Here is a 23,580-nt window from a genome sequence, read left to right on the forward strand (position 1 = left end):
TAAGCAAAGTCTGTAAAACTGAATCTCAAAATTTTTGAACTACTTTCATATATTCAAATACCTTTCGGTTGTTCTCGACGATTCGCGAACAATTATATGTATATAGATACATATATATATATATATATATATATATATACTATAACTTGAAAACGTAACAATGTATTAATTGTTTGATACCGTACATTAAACTTATTGGTTTAAATATTTATTTGAATATATATGATAAGTTGGAATATTAATTGTATGAATAACTTGCGACGTATATTTAAAACTTGTTTATGAATGTTGAAAATATATATTAACTTGGTCATAAAGTTGAAAATATATATTAACTTGGTCATAAAACGATTTATTATTATATATATATATTAACAAATAGCGAGACAATGATTTATAGAAGTAAATGACCAAAATACTCGAAAGTTTAAGATACACTTTGAATGATATAGTTTATTGATAATTTAAGACTATATTTTGACAAAGGTACGAGTCACAAAATGTAAATTGTAAGTTTTCTAAGCGTATGAAAATGCGTTCGAGAAACCGGAACCGGGACATAAGTCGAGTGACATTGTACGAGTCATCAGAACGAAAATTACAAGTTAACTATGCACATGAATTTAATATAATATATAATTAATTATTTAAATTATATATATTATATATATTATATTTAAATATGTCGACGAACTAGCAAACAAAAATATTTTGAGCTGGATCAGGCGGCCATGCGATCGCATGGAAAATACACTAAAAACCCATGCGATCGCATGTGCATCAGATTCCAAAAAGTTGCCTATAAAAGGCCAGTTTCTGCTCGAGTTTTTCTTACACATATACTACTCCCTCTGTAATATTATTATTATTATTATTATTTATTATTATTATTATTATTATTATTATTATTATTATTATTAAGATTATTATTATTAGTAGTATTTGTATTATTATTAGTATTATACATAAAATACTATGACGAGGTCATGAGCGTGTCACTTTCAAAATGGGTTTTCAAGCAGGATAGAGCTAAGGAAACTATGGGTTATTACTAAGGAGGTTTTGGGTATTGTTCAAGAGTTTTGCTCGTGAGTCAAACTAGTATTTATCATCTCCGTTGCGTCTACGTACTTTCCTACAATATTGAATCACAATATTGATACGTAAGCATTTATATCTTATCTATTATATATTAATAGTGTATCCCTGACTAGTGCTCAAGTATATAGGATTATGCATGCTAGTACGATTAATTTTGTCGTTAAATAGTTTATGATAGATCACGAATTTAATACATATATTACTGATATAAGGTATATGATATGCATGTTTTTGGAAAGTTGGCGAAAAATCAATAACTTTTCATTTAGAGATCGCGTAATTTCGATGAACGAATTAAAAGATATGGACAACTGAATTATGATTAGCATTAATTGAAATTGCTTTTGAATCTGCAATTGATATTTAAACAACTTGTTTATAAGATTGATAATTTGTATTTTCAAATATTACTAATCGAGTAAATGAATTTCTATATAAGGCACGACTCGATTTGTTGAACAATTGTCAAAATTGACTGTTTTATCATATTTTAAAGCTTTATAAAACTATAGTCTAATTATTCAAGTATTGAGAAACCATGTGAAATGTTAAACTATTTTCGATTACCATGATCATTCAAACTATAGTATAGATTTTAAAAGATCATATTGGGTCAGGTTGACTTTTTGAAATGACTTTTGATAACTTTTGTATGTCAATCTCGAGCATTAGGATTGTGATACACTATGGCCTGACCTAGCTTGATAAACATTTATTGACCAACATATGTTCTTTAGGTTGAGATCTACGGTTATTTGGTAATCCGAGTTTCGGTCACATTTTGGTGAACGACTTTATATGCTGCTAAGGTGAGTTTCATTTGCTCCCTTTTTAAATACTTTTGCAATCTATATTTTTGGGCTGAGAATACATGCACTTTATTTTAAACGCAATGGATACAAGTACATACTAAATTCTACACTGAGTTTGAACCGAAAATCCCTTAGCTTTGGTAACTAGTAACTGCCAGTTATAAGAACTGGCGGGCGCGAGTAGTTGTATATGGATCCATAGGGCTTGACATCCCCGTCTGTTCCAGGTATAGAAACCCTAGCCTGAACTATAAAACAGACGTATGCTATTTGAGTTTAGTACACGTTGGTTTGCGTGTATTGTACATGTTGGTTGCATGTATGTTAAAACAGGGGTACTTATTATATATACGTTAAAGTTTAGTTACCAGGGTGCTCAATCTTGTAGAATATTTTGATAAACGTTTCTGGATGAAACAACTGAAATCTTGTGATTCACCTTTATATACAGATTATGCGCAACATTAAAACTATGAACTAACCAACCTTTGTGTTGACACTTGTTAGCATGTTTATTCTCAGGTTTCCTAGAAGTCTTCCACTGTTTGCTTATATGTTAGACAAGCTATGTGCATGGAGTCTTACATGACATATTTTTCAAGAAAACGTTGCATTCACCAAATCATCACCATGTATCTTATTTTGACTGCATTATCAACGAGAGTACTATTGTAAACTATTATTTATGGTGATTGTTTATATGTAGAAATCATCAGATGTCGAAAATCTTTGATTTAAATATTCATTTATGATGTGCCTTTTCAAAAGAATGCAATGTTTACAAAACGTATCATATAGAGGTCAAATACCTCGCAATGAAATCGATGAATGACGTGTTCGTCAATATGGATTTGGAGAGATCGTCACAGTATTCGTATATATATATCTGAATATATATAAATAACTGGATTTTCTTTTATATCTGTTTAGACATTTATTTATATAGCTGTATTTTATATAAGTGTATTTATATATGTATATCCGTTTATGTATATCTATTTTATTAAATTTTTGTAATATTAGTTATTAATATAATTCTATAAGTAATTTTAATAAGAATTCTAATAATATTAGAAATATAATATTGCTAGTATTAATAATAAAATTAAAAAAAAATATGATGCTAATAATAATAAAAAATAAAAATAAAAATGATAAGAATACTATTATCATTGATATTAATAATACTAATCATAATAATATTAGTAATAATTATAATATAACGATTTATATATATATTCATTTTCATTTTGATAATTACTAATGTAGATGTTAATATTGCAAGTAATAGAAATACTATAACAATTTGTTTATATCAAATTTATATCTATAAATTTTATAATTAAGATAATAATATTAATAGCACTAGTATTGATATTACATTGAAAGTAATAACAATATTATTTCGACAATTATAATTAATTAAATATATTAGTATTACATATTATTGATTATGTAATTTAACTATATAATATACAAATAACTTATAATGAGTAGTAAATTTTTTTTTTACACAATATAACATATATTACAATATACATATAATAATACTTATGTATAGAAATCATATATTTATAATGATTCATTTTAATTACCTTTTAATTACTCTGTATTAAATTTTAAAGTTTAAGTTATATTTTATTAATCCCAATTATTCTTATATATATATATATATATATATATATATATATATATATATATATATATATACCAATTTAGTTACGATAACTGTTCGTGAATCGTCGGGAATAGTCACAGGTTAGATGAATGTATAACAACAGTTCAAAATTTTAGATTCAAATAAATAGACTTTGCTTCTCGTGTCGAAATCAAATAAAAATTAAGTTTAAATTTGTTCAAAAATTTCCGGGTTGTCACACACATCATTGGGTTCATCTGTTCTATCATCCTTTTTTTTCTTTTTCTCGTGCCTCTCACCATTACAATCAACAACACAATTATGAAGACAAAAAAAATAACAGCATTATAGAGACGAAGCATTCCATCAACGAACGGTACCACATACTATCGATGGAACAACATAACCCATAATAACAACACATTAAATAAAAGAAACGGTGAAGAAATTAACGAGAAGGATGAACTGCAATCGCTCGAGCCTGAATTAAAGCCAATAATTTTTAAAGGTGTTAATATGAATTAATAAACCCTATTGTAATTTATTTATAAGATTACAGGGGAAAACAATTATAAAAACATAATATAAATGAATAAATTCCATTTCAAATATTTTATATCTGGCTAAAACAAATTTAAATGACTAAGTGTGACTGCTAAAAAGATGCAAGGTGTGCTTGAAAGTATTCTGCTCTTCAGTGGAAGTTGAAGAGAATGCCATAAAAAACATAACCATGCTTTTTCATATGTTGTTTGTAAACAAAAGTTTAGGAAGTTCTAAATAACAAATTTATGTTAACTATTCAAACTAATTTGCAAATAATGGTGCAAAGTAGTATATGATACATATAAATATAACCTGTCAAAACATACACAGATACAGAGATATTTTCAATGGAAGTTAAATACGTTTAAAAAAAACATAAACATGCCGTTCGGGAATTTTGCAATGGAAGTTAAAAAAAAAACACAAACATGCTGACTTGAAGAGGTTCTAAATAACAAATATATGTTCTGTCAAAACATACACATATACAGAGATATTTTCAATGGAAGTTAAATACGTTTTAAAAAGAAACATAAACACGTTGTTCATGAATTTTGCAATGGAAGTTTAAGAAACACAAACCTGAAGAGGTTCTAAATAAGAAATATATGTTGATTATTTAAACTATTTTACACATCATAATTCAAAAGCATCTAAAAAATTAACATAAACATAGTAAGTTAAAGAAGTTGTAAATCATGTGCATTTGATACACACAAATCGAACCTATTATCAACATGCAGCAATCAATAATACTAATTAATTCAATAGCAAGCATTAATCAAGAAATAGAATACCAAATACCTTTGCTGGTAAATCGAAAGGTGGAATCGACAGAAAATGGATCTTGGCTTGCAATGCGAGAACTGGAATTAGAGTTGGAGAAGATATTATTGTTAAATTGATAAAAAGAAACAAAGAAGCATGTTGTCCATGAAGGCCCGGGTGTCCAAGGTATGGGAAGTATGGCGCAGCGATACTTCTTTGTACAGATGATGAAGCAACCCCTCGTGCTGCTTTTTTTTTATAATATTTCCGGTGGCGCCGGACCGGTTACCACTCCTTTCCCGGTTCGAAACTTGGCCGGTCGACATAGGGCAAAAGGTGAGCAAACTTGGCCGGTCGACATAGGGCAAAAGGTGAGCAGTAGACGTATGTGAGTGCAAGGTGAAAACGTGGACCAATGGGAGAGAAAGATTCCCAATTGTATTTAGTATGTGGATAAAATTATTAATTAATATTCTATTTTGAAAAACATGAAGAAAACAGAAAATTGAAATGCACATTGAAATGCAAATATTAGATTTTTCATGTTTGCACATTATACAAAAGTTAAATTACTTAGGCAAAGGCACGGAGCCAAGTAGTAAACTATGGTAAACTTTAAAAAAATGCAGTACAATAGAAATGTCAAGTCGATCATTTATATACAAACATGTCAGCTTGAAATGTATTTCGTTACTACTATAAACTACACATAAACAAGTACGATAAGGAAAAAAACTAGTTAAAAATAAAACAAAACAAATAGCTTTAAAGTTCATCTAACTTTTATCAGACATTTTATTATAATTTTTTTTTTGAAAGGCATAAGAATTTTATTTCAATATAAATATGAAATATGAATGTACAAGTACTATTACATCCCAATGTTTCTCAAATAACAACATGTACTAGTGCTCCTGCGGCAAAAGTAGAGATGGCACCTGCAGGTAACGGGCATGGGTTCTATATACAAACGACCTGCTCATCGGGTTTCTTTTTTACACGAGAAACCCGTTACCCGCCCGCGGGTAGAACCTTTTCGTCCATGCCCGTGACCCGTGGATACCTGTGACCTACGGGTAACCCGCGTGTAGTAATAATATACAACTTTTTATTAAAAAATCCAAATAATTTTATTAATTATAAAACTACATGTGCAAGCTATATGTAAAGCGACGTAAAAATTAAATTTTTTACTTGTATATAATATTATACTTTTAATCATTATTCAATTACAAGTAAAATAACTTTTAAATTTTATAATTGTAAGTATAAACTCGTGGGTAAATTAAGAAAAGTCTCACGTATTCACGCGTCGGGTTTTACCCATGACGGGTAGTATATACCCACGACCCGCCTGCGACCCGTCGGCGGGTATAAATTTTTATCCGTACCCGTGCCCGCGGGTAAGATTTAATAATTTTACCCGCCCATCGCGGATCGGGTACCCGCGGGTCACGAGTTTTTTCTCACCCATTACCATCCCTAGGCAAAAGTGTTGCTACTGTAAACACTTAGCATACTCAAAACAAGCACTCTCAATGCTACTGATCAGCAGTATATTCTCGGAATCAAACAAAACCACTTAGATGAAGATTTTTGAATTGTGAACTCAATTGTGCCAATCGATAACGCTATCTTTGTTTCGTTTTGCAATCCACTTGAAGGTTTTGACTTAAATTTCGTTAAGTGCAACCGGCACGTTCCAACTTTTGTTTGAAAAGACCTTTTGGTTTCGGTTTTTTCAAATTAAATAAGAACATGCCCACACGACCGCTTGCCAAATAATTTTCCCCACATAAGTACTCGCTTGTCCCATATCAACAAAGAGATCCCCAACGTTGTAATAAGGTACCCCTCCCCGACCCCACCAATCGAACACTTTGTCCCAAACCTCAAGAGCATGTTTACACAAAATTAACGAATGGTTAACCACCTCCACATCGTCGTCACTCACAAAGTGGACACCAAACCGAATGGAGGTCAATCCCTCTTTTATTATAAATAGTTATAGCTATAGCTACAGTTATTAATTACAAGGACAAACATAAGCGATTTATATATATATATATATATATATATATATATATACATATATATATATATATATACATATATATATATATATACATATATATATATATATACATATATATATATATATATATACATATATATATATATATATATATATATATATATATATATATATATATATTTTTGTGTGTGTGTGTGTGTAGGGAGAGGATCCATGGAGAACTTAGATAGGTGCATATGGTAGGTGAATGTGCATTAATATATGAGTTTTCTAGGTTCTCTCCCACTCTTAGTTCTTTCTGAATTCTTTCACTATATATATATATATATATATATATATATATAGGGGCAGGATCAATGGGGAAGTAATCAATCGGGGGGAAGCGGAGGGAAGCAAATTTTTTTTTTATTTTTTCATTTTTTTGGAATTTTTTTCCAGGCATCAAGATCACACGAAAATATGAACATTTAGAAAAGACACTTCGTGATGAATGTTATTATTTAGGCGGGAAAACGATCGACAAAAATAACATTCAAGATAATATTGTTCGTGAAGAATGTTAACTTTTTTTTTCCATGTTTTGTGAAGTAAAATTTAGCCCGATTTAGAGTTTAGGGTTTAGGGTTTAGGGTTTGGTATTTTGGGTCCATAAACCCAAAACACCAAACCCTAAACTCTAAACCCTAAACCCTAAACTCTAAACCGTTCGTGTTAAAAACTCAATCTAAATCCTAAATTTAAACCCTAAACCCTAAATTTCTAAACCATAATATCTAAACCCTATAAACCCTAATATCTAAAACCTCAACATACGCTCGAAAAACACGATAATTGTTATATATTAGTTCTTCGAGTGTTTTTCCGCCAAAATAAAAACATTTATCACAAAAGTGTCTTTATTAAATGTTCATATTTTCATCCAATCGATAATGTTCGTGAACAAAGTTTTTCAAAAAATGAAAAAAAAAAAGATTTTGCTTCCCCCCGCTTCCCCCGATTGGTTACTTCCCTCTTGATCCTACCAATATATATATATATATATATATATATATATATATATATATATATATATATATATATATATATATATATATATATATATATATATATATATATATATATATATAACAAATTATAGTAGAGAACTTAAAAAACACTTTAAAAAAGAAAAAATTGTTTGAAAAATGCATTTAATTTTCACCAATTTTCTATTGTATGCATTGAACTTTCAGATATCCTATTGTATGCGTTTCACTTTTAAATCTCTACTATTGTATTTAACCTGTTATAACATGTAAACTTTTAGGTCACCTCAATTTTAAAACTATATTATTCATCTCTCGTGTTTGTAGATATTGCATCATTTGTACATTATAATACTCAAAGAAAAAACAAACAAAAATGAAACACAGATCTAATAATGTAATTACCACTAAAACAACAATGTCTTTATCAAACATTAAAACCAAAATTTATCTATCCAAATCTAAACTTAAAACTAACACACCCACTGCCATCGCATGCAATCACCATCATCACCGTGCTGCCGTTGTCAACCGCCAATGATGCCACCGTCGACGTTGCTGTTGAATGGTGATTCATGTCAGGAAATAACATATCTCTAAACATCACCAGATGCTTTCATAAACAAACCATAATCTATGATATAAAGAAAGAAAACATAGAAAAAAATTGAAAAAATAGAAGGACTAAAAGAAAATAAAAAAGAAGAAAATTTCAAAAATTGGAGAAAGAAGGAGAGTTTTTTGCTTTTTCTGGTTAAAAAAAATATGTAAAAGAACAAAAGAAAAAAGGATTGATTACTCAAAATCAATCTCATGAACAGCTTCAAACACTTATGCAAACTGGACAAATATCACAAATTTAAAGATTTAGTGGTTAATGTTTAAGGTAGAAAAGGAATGTTGGAAACTAAACTTGATTTGGGCTATTTGTTTTGGATATGGGCTTGCAAGTATACAAGTATATGGATCAAGATTGTAGTCCAATATCTAGAAACTTCATGTAATGTATAGTATTCAATGTGTGTAGAATAATCATGTAAAAATATCTAAGTCTAGAAAATACTTAGAAAATATCTAGATATTAGTTGATGAAATGTTCTAGAATGTTCCATTGTGTAGTATAAATAGAGGGTTTCACTCTTCATTTGTAATCAAGCAAAGCAATAAGCAATAAAAAAAAGTTTTCAAGATAAATCAAACTTCTAAATTATCAATCATCTCTTCCACAAATAATATACCTAGCCTCCTATTTCCAACAAATTGGTATCAGAGCTTGGTTCGACAAGATGATGGCCAACAATGTCATCACGTTTCCTCGCCTCACAAAGGATAATTATGATCGATGGAGCATCCAAATGAAGACCTTCCTAGGTGGACAAGACTTATGGGAGATTGTGGAGGAAGGCTATGAGGAACCTGCAGAAAAAGGTCCTCTCAGCAAGGAGAAAAAACTATTGAAGACCAACGATCAAAAGGCTCTTTCCATCATCCAAAAAAGTGTAGATGATGGAGCTTTTGAGAAAATTACAAGGGCTACCACCGCCAAGAAAGCTTGGGAGATCATGGAGAATTCTTATAAGGGAGTTGATAAGGTGAAAAAGGTTCGACTACAAACACTACGAGGTGAGTTCGAATCCTTAAATAAGAAAGACTCAGAATCAATTTCTGATTATTTTACAAGAGTCTTGGCTGTTGTCAATCAATTAAAGAGGAATGGTGAAACTTTAAGTGATGTAAGAGTCATTGAGAAGATTCTTAGATCATTAGATTCAAAATTCGACTATATAGTCATAGCCATCGAAGAATCTAAAGATCTAGAATCAATGACTATCGATGAACTCATGGGTTCACTACAAGTCCATGAAGAGAGGTTCAATAAGAAAAATAAGGAGCCTTTGGAGCAAGCTTTACAAGCAAAACTATCTTTCAAGGAAGAGAGCAGTGAAAAGACTCATCAACTGAGTCAACGAGGTCGTGGTCAAGTACGTGGCCGAGGACGAGGACAAGGATATATCAAATATGGAGGTTATAGTTCTTACAGAAATGAAGAAAGAAGTTAAAATTTTCACCCGACAAGAGGTCGCGGGAGAGGCTACACAAGTAGAAGGCCAAGGTATGACAATTCTCAAACCAAATGCTATAATTGTCATATATTTGGCCACTATGCTTCAGAATGCGAGAAGTCAAACAATTACGTGCAAGAAAAGGGAAAATTTAGTGCAAGAAGATACCGAAGCAGTGAAAAACACTTTGTTACTAGCATGCAAAGGTGAAGATAATGGAGAATCAATATCTCGACACGGGTGCAAGCAACCATATGTGCGGTGACAAAAACATGTGTGTGGAGTTAGATGAGGTAATTAGTGGAAATTGGAAATATCACCTTCGGAGATTCCTCTAAAGTCCCGGTTAAAGGCAAAGGTAAGATCCTCATCCGCTTGAAAAATGGAAGGCATCAATTTATCACTAACGTGTATTATGTGCCCAATATGAAGACAAATATACTGAGTATTAGATAACTCTTAGAGAAAGGCTATGATATTCGCATGATAAATCGTAGTCTTTATCTGAGAGACCAAAAAGGAGGTTTGATTGCTAAGGTGCCAATGTCAACGAATATGATGTTCTTGCTAAATATTCAACATGACATTCCAAGATGTTTAAAAGCATGTTTTAAAGATAATTCTCGGCTTTGGCACATGAGATATGGGCACTTAAATTTTGGAGGCTTAAAATTATTATCAAGTAAAGGAATGGTGAAGGGTTTGCCTCCAATTAATCATCCGGATCAAATATGTGAGGGATGTCTTCTAGGAAAGCACTTCCGAAACAGTTTTCCAACAGAAGCTTCTAGTAGAGCGAAGAAACCTCTAGAGCTTATTCACACGGATGTGTGTGGACCCATAAGCCCACAGTCTTTCGGTAAAAATAGATATTTTCTTCTATTCATTGATGATTTTAGTCGAAAGACATGGGTCTATTTTCTAAAAGAAAAGTCGGAAGCTTTTGGAATGTTCAAGATGTTTAAAGCGTTTGTGAAAAATCATAGTGGTCTCACCATAAAGGCGATGAGATCCGATCGTGGAGGAGAGTTCACATCTAAGGAATTCAAGGAATTTTGCGACAACAATGGCTTACGACGCCCTCTAACTCTTCCGTATTCACCTCAGAAAAATGGTGTTGCGGAAAGAAAGAATAGGACCATTCTTGATATGGCCCAGAGTATGTTAAAAAGCAAAAGGATGCATAAGGAGTTTTGGGCTGAGGCAGTGGACTGTGCGATCTATCTAGCAAATCATTCGCCAACTAGAAGTGTCAAGAACACAACGTCCATTGAAGCTTGGAGTGGAAGGAAGCCTGGCATCTCACACCTACGAGTGTTTGGTAGTGTGGCATATGCTCATGTGAAAAATCAGAAGAGGACGAAGCTTGATGATAAAAGCGAGAAGCTTCTATTCGTGGGCTATGACTCAAGTTCGAAGGGTTACAAGCTATACAATCCCAAGACCGGTAAAGTAATCTCAAGTCGAGACGTGGTGTTCGATGAAGAAGAAACATGGGATTGGAATGTTCCCGAAGAGGAGAACTACGACTTTCTCCCTTATCCATTCGAAAGTACTGCAAGGAACGAAGAATATCTAGAAGTTCATGAACCTTCTAGTACACCATCTCCGCACTCTCCACGTACTCCAACCACAACACCTAATGAAGTGACACCAATATCAGGAGGAGAATCAAGTAGGCTATAACATCACACAAGGAGCATTAGAGAGTTGTACGAGATAACCCAGCCTATGGAGGATCTATCATTGTTCTGCCTTCTTGCCGATTGTGAGCCAATAAGTTATGAAGACGCAACAAAAATCCAAAAGTGGAAACGTGCTATGGACGAAGAGATTTAAGCAATTGAGAAGAATAAAACGTGGGATCTTGCCACACTACCAAAGGGACATAAGGCTATTGGTGTAAAATGGGTGTACAAGGCCAAGAAGAATTCCAAAGGTGAAGTTGAAAGATATAAAGCAAGGTTGGCGGTGAAGGGATATAGTCAATGAGCTGGCATAAACTATGAAGAGGTATTTGCTCCCGTCGCTCGTCTAGAAACTATAAGATTGATAATCTCACTTGCGGTTCAACATAATTGGAAGATTTATCAAATGGATGTCAAATCTGCGTTCCTTAATGGCCACTTAGAAGAAGAAGTCTATATAGAACAACCTTTGGGATACATCGTGAAAGGCCAAGAGAATAAGGTGCTAAAATTGAAAAAGGCCTTATACGGGTTGAAGCAAGCGCCTCAGGCATGGAATAGCAGGATAGACAAGTATTTCCAGCAGAATGACTTTACGAAATGCCCCCATGAGCATGCCCTCTACACCAAAGTTAGCAATGATGGAGATGTTATGATTGTGTGCCTATACGTGGATGACTTGATATTCACCGGTAGTAATCCCAAAATATTTGAGGAGTTCAAGAAAGCAATGGTTCGGGAGTTCGGGATGACTGACATTGGACTTATGGCTTACTATCTTGGGATCGAGGTGAAACAAAAGAAAGAAGGAATATTCATATCCCAAGAAGGTTATGCGAATGAGGTGCTCAAGAAGTTTAAGATGAATGACTGCAAGTCAATGAACACACCGATGGATTGCAATCTCAAATTGTCAAAAGATGATGAAGGATACTTGGTGGACCCAACATAATACAAGAGTTTGGTTGGAAGTCTGAGGTACCTAACCTGCACGAGGCCAGATATTATCTACGGAGTTGGACTAGTAAGTCGATACATGGAAGCACCTACAATAAATCACTTGAAGGCGGCCAAGAGGATACTTCGCTACATCAAAGGTACGATTGACTATGGCATGTTTTATTCGCCTTCTGATCACTTCAAGCTAGTTGGATACAGTGATAGTGATTGGGCTGGAGACATAGATGATCATAAGAGTACGAGTGGTTTCGTGTTCTATATGGGAGATACGGCGTTCACATGGAGCTCAAAGAAGCAACCCATTGTGACTCTGTCAACGTGTGAAACCGAGTTTGTAGCAGCAACATCGTGCACATGTCATGCAATATGGCTCAGGAAGTTACTAAATGAGCTTAAGTTTTTCCAAAAGGAAGCTACGGAGATATATGTGGATAACAAGTGTGCGATTGCTCTAGCAAAGAATCCAGTCTTCCATGATCAAAGCAAGCACATCGATACGAAATACCATTTCATCAGGGAGTGTGTTACAAATAAAGAGGTGCAGACAAAGTACACGAAGTCATTTGACCAAGTTGCTGATATTTTCACAAAGCCTCTAAAACACGAGACGTTTCAGAGACTACGAAATATGCTAGGAGTAACTAAATCAAGTTTAGGGGGGGCTGTTGGAAACTAAACTTGATTTGGGCTATTTGTTTTGGATATGGGCTTGCAAGTATACAAATATATGGATCAAGATTGTAGTCCAATATCTAGAAACTTCATGTAATGTGTAGTAGTCAATATGTGTAGAATAATCATGTAAAAATATCTAAGTCTAGAAAATACTTAGGAAATATCTAGATATTAGTTGATGAAGTGTTCTAGAGTGTTCCATTGTGTAGTATAAATAGAGGGTTTCACTCATCATTTGTAATCAAGCAAAACAATAAGCAATAAAACAAAGTTTTCAAGATAAATCAAACTTCAAAATTATCAATCCTCTCTTCCACAAATAATATACCTAGCCTCCTATTTCCAACAAATCGTTTCAGAGAATACGAAATATGCTCGGAGTAACTAAATCAAGTTTAAGGGGGGTTGTTGGAAACTAAACTTGATTTGGGTTATTTGTTTTGGATATGGGCTTGCAAGTATACAAGTATATGGATCAAGATTGTAGTCCAATATCTAGAAACTTCATGTAATGTGTAGTAGTCAATGTGTGTAGAATAATCATGTAAAAATATGTAAGTCTAGAAAATACTTAGGAAATATCTAGATATTAGTTGATGAAGTGTTCTAGAGTGTTTCATTGTGTAGTATAAATAGAGGGTTTCACTCCTCATTTGTAATCAAGCAAAGCAATAAGCAATAAAACAAAGTTTTCAAGATAAATCAAACTTCTAAATTATCAATCCTCTCTTCCACAAATAATATACCTAGCCTCCTATTTCCAACAAGGAAATGTCTGAATTTGCTTTTTCTACTTTCAAAGCAAAAGAGGAAGAGATTGCGAAGAAGAAATTAGAAGTTAAAAAAGAAATGTCTGAATCTACTTTTTTTTTTTTTTTTGCTTTATTGTTTCAAAAATTTGTGATATAGGTTTTTCTGGAGTTTTTAGGTTTGTGGGTTATTAATAGTTGGCTTAGTTTTGACATGTTTTGAGGGTTAATTTTGCTAAATGCAAATTAAGATTTCTTCCCTTTTTTTTTGGTTATATCTTTACTTTCCGTTGTATATGGAGTGTTTCTAGCAAAGATTATTTACTTTATACAGCAAAGATTATTTATTTTAAAGATTCAATTGGTGTTCATATTTTTAATCTTGGTAGTTAGAGAATGTGAAAAAGAAAATGAGTTTTGATTTGGGAAAATTATTGTTCATATATATATATATATATATATATATATATATATATATATATTTGATTTTGGCAGTTAGAAAATATGAAAATGCATTGTTCTGATTTAAAAAAAAGGTTATGATTTTGAAAGAAGATGATGAAGATAATTGGATTTAAAAAGGTGGGATGAATTGTTATGAATTTTGAAATTTAGGGACTGAATAAAAAAAATGATGCAAATCGCAAGAACTAATTCAGTAATTATTTCTAGTAATTATTTCTACATATTGACCGGTTACTTGAGAATAAGTAATTCAATGCATACAATAATATAAATTTAAAAGTTGAATGTATAAAATATGAGATATGAAATTTGAACGCATACTATAGAAATTTGGTGAAAATTGAATGCATTTTCAAACAGTTTTTTCTATAAAAAAAAAAAAAAAAAAAAAAAAAAAAGTGACCAGTTAATTAGAAAAGTTCGGGAAGACCATAAAACTCCTTTTTCTAATTTACATGCTCCCTCATATACCTCGATTGTCTTTTTAAATCATTCGCATTGAAGTTTATCAACTAATTAGAGCAAACACTTAACAAATCGAATCACATTCTTGAGCCAAATTCTGCAATTTCAATCAAAAGTTATTATAGGGATGAAGAAATTGATTGGAAATTATCCGTATCTATTGTGCATTTGCGATGACTTACGAAGAAATCATTTGATGCATACCCCTTTGCAATATAATAAGGTTGAGTTTCTTTTAGTGTTAGGCTGTTAGCCATTGAAATAGAAAATAGTTTGTTTAATATATTTTTGTTACTATAATTGCGAAGTAGGATGCTTTATTGTAGTATATACTTTAGTATTCAAATCGATTTGGGAGCGACTGAACAATATAATGACAATGTCCTTATACAAGTTTTAAACATAATATTTTGTAGCTATACTAGCTGAGTTTAGGCTGTGCAAATGCACAGCCCATAATTGTAGTTGATTTGGTTTTTAATAAGGTTTAATGCTTGTTAATAATATATAATAATGTTTTCTTCTCGGAGATATTACTGTATAATTACAAACAGATTACACAACATATACCAAAACAGTTCAAGGATACAAATTAAATTGCATAGCAATATCAAATGTGTCTACCAGAAAGAGGTTATACGGATTGATAGTAAGATATGTTAATTAACATAAGGAAAAGATTGTCGTGACAACACAAGGAATGTCTTTTGTACTCCGTAATAATTATTGTCAAAGTATCTTTCAACAATAGAATCAACCCAATGGTTTGATGTTCATGCAACTCGGACGCTTGTTTAGAGCCTTTCACAACCAGCTACAAAATTTACATCGTACATTGATATCAATCATCAGCTATATATGTTCTTTACTCTTATATAGAACTTTTAAAAAAATTAACCAAACACTTACGTATATATTTAAGAGATGATCGTCATAATAAAGAGCATTTGCCTACTACACATATGCATATGTTGATGTTTATATGCATACATGAAGCCTATCCTCACTCATGCACAACTTGCAAGTAATTATAATGCGTATCTTTTAACTAAAAATTCCAAACAAACACATTTAGAACTCTACAAAGATAATTAATATCGATATTTAAAGGGCACACAGTCGTTCTATCTATGGAGTAATTAGTTAAATGCAATCTAGCTATCTACATACAAATACTATGAACTTTAAAGAAGGTTTTTGGGAAAATGAAAATCTGATGAGTCAAAAGCATGCTAGAATCTGGAAAATTAGAGTCTGAAGTTGCAGACTCTGATGTTTACTGAAGTCAATGGTTTGAGATTTCTTGATGCCTAAGCTAAGGAATATTCTGGAGATATGTTTAAAGTTTAAGAAGATTTGTTTTGATTCGGTTTTATCTCCAGAAGATTAACTCTAGAGTTATTTGCATATTAGTTTAGTTTTTGAGTTTATCTTTACCTTATTTATAGCTAAGTTGTTTTGGAAACCAAATCTTTAGATTTGGTGTTTATCTGTATAAATAGGGTCGTATGGTTTGCTTTGAACTTGTATCTTTGCACGATCAACATTAACAATTTTATATTTCATTATCGTGTTCTCTCAATTCTTGCACTAATAATTCTTATTTATCGTTTAATTGAGAGTCTGGTGTTCATAGTTCAATTACTGTGAACTAATAACTGGTATCAGAGCGGGTAAGGTGTAAATCCTATTACAGTAATCTTTACAAACGATCCATATTTTTATAAATATGTCTACCAGTAACATTCCTACTCCAGTTATGGCTGGAAAAGGTGTGCCAATATTCGATGGCACAGACTTTGCAACTTAGAAATTGAAAGTCCTATGGTTTATAGGATCTATTCATGAAGAAGCTGAGCATGTTCTTACAACAGGACCCATTATTCCTGGTTCAATGATAGCTGTTGTTCCTGCCACATATACTGTTGCTGCACAACCTGCCTATTTTCGTGAAACACCAAGAGAAAGGTGGACTGAAGCAGAAGCTATCAAGTTCAAACTGGATAGCAAAATAAGGAGTATTATTGGGAATGTTGTTACTGTTCTAATTCTCAGAAAGATCAGTCACGCCAAGACTGCTAAAGCTATGTGGGATCTGTTGCTTAATGACTATGAAGGAGTCACTGTTGTTAAGACTCAGAAGAAAAAGAATCTGATTAGATGTTATGAAAATTTTTCTGCTCAGCCTAAAGAATCTTTGAGTGATCTTCATTCAAGATTTCAGGTTCTGATAAATGATCTTGAAAGTGTTGGGGTAGAGAAAACACAACAAGTGTTGTGTCAAAAGTTCATTGAACTGTTACCTTCAAACTTTGAATCTGTGATTACATCTATGGTAATCAGTGAAAAGATAGATAACTATGAGTTAAGTGAATTGTTTGGTATACTGTCAAACTTTGAGGAAACTCAACTAAAGAACAAGATCAATGCTAAGAAAATTGCTAAAGATCCAGAAGCTGCATTGATGGCTACCACAAAGAAGAATAAGCAATTATTCTCTAGTTATTCTAGCAAGGTTGAATCTGAGAGTGATGAAACTTCTGATGATGATAGTGAATTTGATGAAGATGAAGAGATCAAAGATCTGGAAGTCCAGATGGCTCTTTTGACTCAAAGGATTGAGCAGAAAAAGTTTGGTTATAAGAAGGGTAAAGGCAAGGGTACTTTTGATCCAAAGAAAGCTAAATGCTTTAAGTGTGGTAAGATAGGACACATAGCTGCTGACTGCTGGTCTAAGAGTGAAGGAGGTGCTAACTCCAACAAGTTTGTTGACAAAGCAAGAAAGTACAAACTTAAGTACATGAAGTTAAAGAGTGAAGCAGAAAGATCTAAGAACAAAGAACAAGAGAAAGCTTTGTACACATAAGCATGGGAAGATGAAGACTCATCATCTGATGAGGAGGAGGATAAGTGTCTTATGGCTATAATTGATGGTAGTTCTAGCAAGTTTGAGGAAGATCTGAAAGCTATTGAGAAGATGGATAAAGACTCTACTTGTAATAAAGTTTCTGCTTATAAGGTACAAAACTTTGTGAACTATCTTGATAATGAAAAAGTGAGAATGTTTCAGTACTTGCTGCTTGACTTTCAATGGTGTTTAGATGATATTGATAGGTTAAGAATACAAATTTTTGATCTTAAAAACACTATCAAAGACAAAGATGCTGAAATTAAAATCTTGAAAAAATGTGAGGTAGAACTTGACACATATAAAATGGCATACACATAAGAAACTAAAAGGTTAAATATTGAATTAGGAAGATCAATTAAAAGGTCAAAACATTATGAATCAATTTGTAAATCTTGGTGTGTATCTTCCAAAAAGAATTCTGATGCTATTGCCAAACAAATTCAAAATGATGTCAAAGCTATACTAGGTAAAAACTACATATTAGATAATAATGTGGAAGTTGATCCAAGTGTATTCAAACCTGACATTCTACCAAACACATTTGTAAAATTTGATAGTGACAAAAAGATTTTAACCAATGCTTTTGTAAGGTTATTAGATCCTGTTAAACCATTAGAGTCTGAACTTTTGAAACCTTCAGACTCTAGCATTTTAGTCTCTCAAAATAATAGTGTATGTTCTGACCTAGAGTCTAACACCCAAGAGTCAAGTTGCAATAACAACTCTGGATCATCCTCTGAAACTGACACTTGTCCAGATCCAAAAGTGTTATCTAAAAGAAGGTCAAAGTCAAAACAAGCTAAGACAATTAAAAAAAACTCAAAAAGGAAATTTATAAGCTCAATGAAAAAATCAAGAGTCAAGAAAAACCTTCAGTTAAAAGAACATCTTGTTTTCCTAAGGAAATTAAGAAGATATGGAAATCCAAAGTTTGTGAAAATAAAAGTGTCTTAAAATCTGTTAAGGACAAGTTGATCTGGATTGGAAACAAAGCTTTTGTTTGGAGAGTGAAGAGCACTCCAATTGAACCCACTGAAAAGTGGGTTCCCCTTAAAAACTAACCATTCTCTTTTGTTTGTGTCTTGTGTAACAGGGTAACATGTGGTATTTGGATAGTGGTTGGTCAAGACACATGACTGGCTGCAAAGAGCATCTTGTAGGGTTTGTTGAAGAAAAAGGTCCTTCTGTAAGATATGGTGATAATTCAGTTGCAAAGACTATTAGTTATGGTACTGTTATAGCTGGAAGTGTTTCATTTAAGAAAGTTGCTTTAGTTGAAGGGTTGAAGCATAATCTGCTAAGTGTAAGCCAAATTGCTGATGAAGATTGTGAAATCAGAATAAGAAAGAAAGCTGGTATTATTTATGATCCCAAAGGAAGGCCAACACTTGTAGCCTGGAGATTTCAAAATGTGTATATGCTGGATCTAGATTCTATTGATGCTGGAATTGAAACATGTATGTACTCTCAGACTGTCCTTGAACTTAATTGGCTTTGGCACAAAAGGCTTTCTCATCTCAATTTCAAAAACATTAATGAGCTTTCCAAAAAGAAGCTTGTAAGAGGTCTGCCTCAACAGCCTTTTAAGAAAGATAAACCTTGTTCTGCTTGTATTATGGGTAAACAGACCAAAAAAAAGTTTCTCTCAAAAACCCTGGCTACTATCAGTGATCCACTTCATATGCTTCACATGGATCTATTTGGACCAATGAACACTAGTAGTTTGGGTGGAAAAAGATATACTCTAGTGATTGTTGATGAGTATTCTAGATTTACATGGGTTATTTTCTTAGCTTCAAAAAGTAATGCTCCTGAAGAAATCGTCAATTTGATCAAGAGAGAGCAGGTTCAAAAAGGTGTTCTTGTTAAACAATTGAGAAGTGATCATGGTACTGAGTTCAAGAATGTTACATTAATTGATTTTTGTGAAGAGTCTGGAATTGGTCAAAATTTCTCTGCTGTTAGAACTCCTCAACAAAATGGAGTTAGTGAAAGAAGAAATAGAACCCTTATTGAAGCAGTCAGAACCATGTTATGCCAATCAAATGTTGCTCTAAGGTTTTGGGCAGAGGCAGTCAACACAGCATGTTATACTCAAAATAGGTCATTGATTGTGAAGAAACATGGCAAAACTCCCTATGAGTTATACCATAAAAATGTGCCTACTATTCATTACTTACATGTATTTGGATGTAAGTGCTATATTTTAAATCAAAGAGATCAGCTTGATAAGATGAGGCCAAAATCTGATGAAGGTGTATTTATGGGATATTCTTCTGTTTCTAAAGCTTATAGAGTTTATAATCAGAGGAGAATGAAGATTGAAGAATCCATTAATGTTTCCTTTGATGAAGGTTCTATAGAAATGGATCAGACATCCAGCACTGAGCAATCTGCACTTGGTGAATTGTCAAATTTAATTTCTGGAAACAGTGTTCAGACTCTGGATTCAGAGTCTGAGTCAGATGAACCTAACTTGTCTGGGTTAAGAAATGAATCTGCAGATAATACTCACACAGAAGAAGTTCCAATACCACCGTGGATCATGTTGTTCCTACTAGAAAATCATCTAGAAATATAGTCCCTCCAAAGCATCTTGAGGATTATATTGTGAATCCTACTGGTTTGCCTAAACCTAGTTCTTCTTTTCAGACACCTGTGTCTAATTTTTCTATAGCAAATTACTGCTTCTTTTCTTGTTTTCTTTCACTAATTGAGCCTAAAGAAGTATATGAAGCATTGGCTGACAATGATTGGGTTGAGGCTATGACTGAAGAATTGACAGAATTTGAAAGGAATGATGTTTGAGAATTGGTTCCAAAGCCTGCTGATAAAACTGCAATAGGCACAAAATGGGTTATTAGAAACAAGGTTGATAAAGATGGTATTGTCATCAGAAATAAAGCAAGGTTGGTTGCTCAAGGGTACAGACAAGAAGAAGGAATAGACTATGATGAGACTTTTGCTCCTGTTGCTAGAATTGAAGCTATTAGACTGTTTCTGGCATATGCTGCTCACAAAGATTTCAAGGTGTTTCAAATGGATGTGAAGAGTGCTTTCCTGAATGGTAAATTGCAAGAAGAGGTGTATGTGAAACAACCTCCTGGTTTTGTAAGTAAGAAATTTCCTAAGCATGTTTACAGATTGAAGAAAGCATTGTATGGTCTGGAACAAGCTCCCAGAGCCTGGTATGATACCTTGTCAACATTTCTTCTAGAAAAGAACTTTTCCAGATGAGCCATTGACAAGACTTTGTTTATCAAAAAGGACAAAGGTGATGTGTTACTTGTTCAAATTTATGTTGATGACATTATTTTTGGGTCTACAAATCCACACTTAAGAAAATGGTTTTCTGACATTATGTCTGAAGAGTATAGAATGAGTAATTTATGTACTTTAAACTATTTTCTTGGGTTGTAAATAAAACAGAATTCTAAAGGCATTTTTATTAACCAAAGTAACTACATTTCTGATATGTTAACTAAATATTGTTTTAAAAATTGTTCTACTTTAAGAACTCCAATGAGTGTTTCTGAAAAGCTTGATAAAGATGAATCTGGGAAACTCACTTGTCAATCAACCTATAGAGGTATGATTGGATCTTTGCTATATTTAACTGCAAGTAGACCTGATATAATGTTTGCTACATGTCTTTGTGCACGTTACCAATCTGATCCAAGGGGGTCTCATTATAAAGCTGTGAAAAGAATTTTTAGGTACTTAAAAGGTACCCCTAACCTGGATCTTTGGTACTTTAAAGACTCAGGGTTTGATCTAATTGGTTACACAGATGCAGACTATGCAGGTTACAAATTAGACAGAAAAAGCACTTCTGGTGGATGTCAATTGCTAGGTGGAAAATTGGTCAGCTGGTCTAGTAAAAAGCAGAATTCTGTGGCCACTTCCACAGCAGAAGCTGAATATGTTGCTGCATGAAGTTGTTGTACTCAGTTACTTTGGATGCAACATCAACTTTTGGATTTTGGGTTAACATTGACCAAAACTCCAATCATGTGTGACAATGAAAGTGTCATTGCTATTACTGAGAATCCAGTATTTCACTCCAGAACCAAGCATATTGAAATCAGTCATCATTTTATAAGGGATTGTGTTGAAAAGGGCAAAGTGTTTTTAAAGCATATTGGCACTAAGGATCAATTGGCAGATATTTTCACTAAAGCACTTCCTGAGGAAAGACATTTTTATCTTCTTGGACAACTTGGAATGTTAAATCCATCAATTGAAATGTTGTCCAGTGATGATACTCTCTAAACTATTGTTGTAAAAAAAAAAAAAAAAAAAAAAATTAGAGTCTGGATTACGTCATATTCAGAGTCTGGATGACACCATGTTATTTAGAGTCTGGAAAGGTTTACTCTGTTTGTGTATTTTTACTGTAAACTTGTTTCCTTCTTTGGTCAATAAAGGTTTTCTTTATTTGGGTTTATAAAGTAAAAAGTTAAATTTTGAAGGGGGTTAATGGAAACTTTTTGAAATTTTTGTGTCAGAGGTATTTATATTTCCCCTAATTTTCTTTCTTAAAAATCTTCTTCAAATTAATCTTCAAACATAAACCCTAATCCCTCTCATTCGATCATCATCTTCTTCAAAACCTCTCTCGTTTTCATAATTCACTCGTGTTCTTGCAAGTTTTTGATTGAAGCTAATGGCAAATACGAAGTTCATTCATTTTGTTCTTGTTCTAACCGATAACATGATTAGGGCAAAAGAAATCAGAGGAGAGAAGGATGTGCAGGTTTCAGCTAACAATAGGGTTGCTTGTGCTACTATTCCTGCTAATTTTGCTAATGAAGGGTATGAGGATTTGGTATTGTTCATGCGAAATCACCCTTTAAAGGAAGCTTTCTTCAAGACAACTATCATGTTTCCAGAGATGTTAGGCGAATTTTGGTACACCTGTGTTGGAAACAGAGAAGCCAGATCTATCACTGGTACTTATCGAGATGGTAACAATTCTTTAACTATTACAGAAAATCATTTAAGAATTGCTTTGAATCTTCCTGTACAGGATAACATTGTTAGAATTGTGTCAAGGTCTGCTATGAGATCTTGTTTTCCTATGGTTAGTCAGCCTGTAACTAATTCTTCTGTTAAGATTAGTATGTTCTCTCCAAGGTGGATGTTTTTGTTATATAATGTCATTAGAAGTTTGAGCTTCAAATGTGGTAGTCTGACTGAGGTTAATGATTATGAGGCACATCTATTTCATGCAATAGTCACAGGAAGGAATATTGATTTTGCTCGTTTAATCTTCAATGAGCTCTTGGTTCTCACTGAAAAAACTCCAAGAGATCATAATGTGCCTTTTATCAGATTTTTAAGTTTAATGTTTGAGCAAGCTATGACACCTGCTTTGTATGATGGACTTAAAGTGTTTCGTGTGTATGAGTATACTTTTATTCCAGAATGTAGTGTCCGAATGTTTCACAGCCACATTGATGATCAAGAGGTAGCTCTTACTCCTGCTATATTGCATTGGGTCAATCTTGGCAGTGCAGACCAACCTACAGATTCTGAGCAATCAGGGTCTGCAGGGGCATCTTCTTCAGAATCTGAGCAATCAGGGTCTGCAGGAGATCACAACAATGGCCAACCATCTTTAGAATCTGAGCAATCAGATTCTACCCCCACACAAACTCCACCCCATATTGTTTCCC

General features: G+C 32.9%; 1 protein-coding gene across 1 annotated transcript in view; it reads right to left on the reverse strand.

Annotated features, from left to right (window-relative positions):
• The window catches only part of LOC139869080 (uncharacterized), a 37,277-nt gene extending 22,029 nt beyond the window's left edge, over nt 1-15,248 (reverse strand). Inside the window, exons 1-2 of the mRNA XM_071857407.1 lie at nt 15,174-15,248; nt 14,885-14,892 (exon numbers count right to left, since the gene is read on the reverse strand). Of these exons, the coding sequence (XP_071713508.1) occupies nt 14,885-14,892; nt 15,174-15,248 (83 nt within the window). The remainder of the gene's footprint in view (nt 1-14,884; nt 14,893-15,173) is intronic.
• Between the last annotated feature and the right edge of the window lie 8,332 nt (nt 15,249-23,580).

Source organism: Rutidosis leptorrhynchoides, chromosome 9 (genome assembly GCF_046630445.1).
Source record: "Rutidosis leptorrhynchoides isolate AG116_Rl617_1_P2 chromosome 9, CSIRO_AGI_Rlap_v1, whole genome shotgun sequence".
NCBI classification, from domain to species: domain Eukaryota; kingdom Viridiplantae; phylum Streptophyta; class Magnoliopsida; order Asterales; family Asteraceae; genus Rutidosis; species Rutidosis leptorrhynchoides.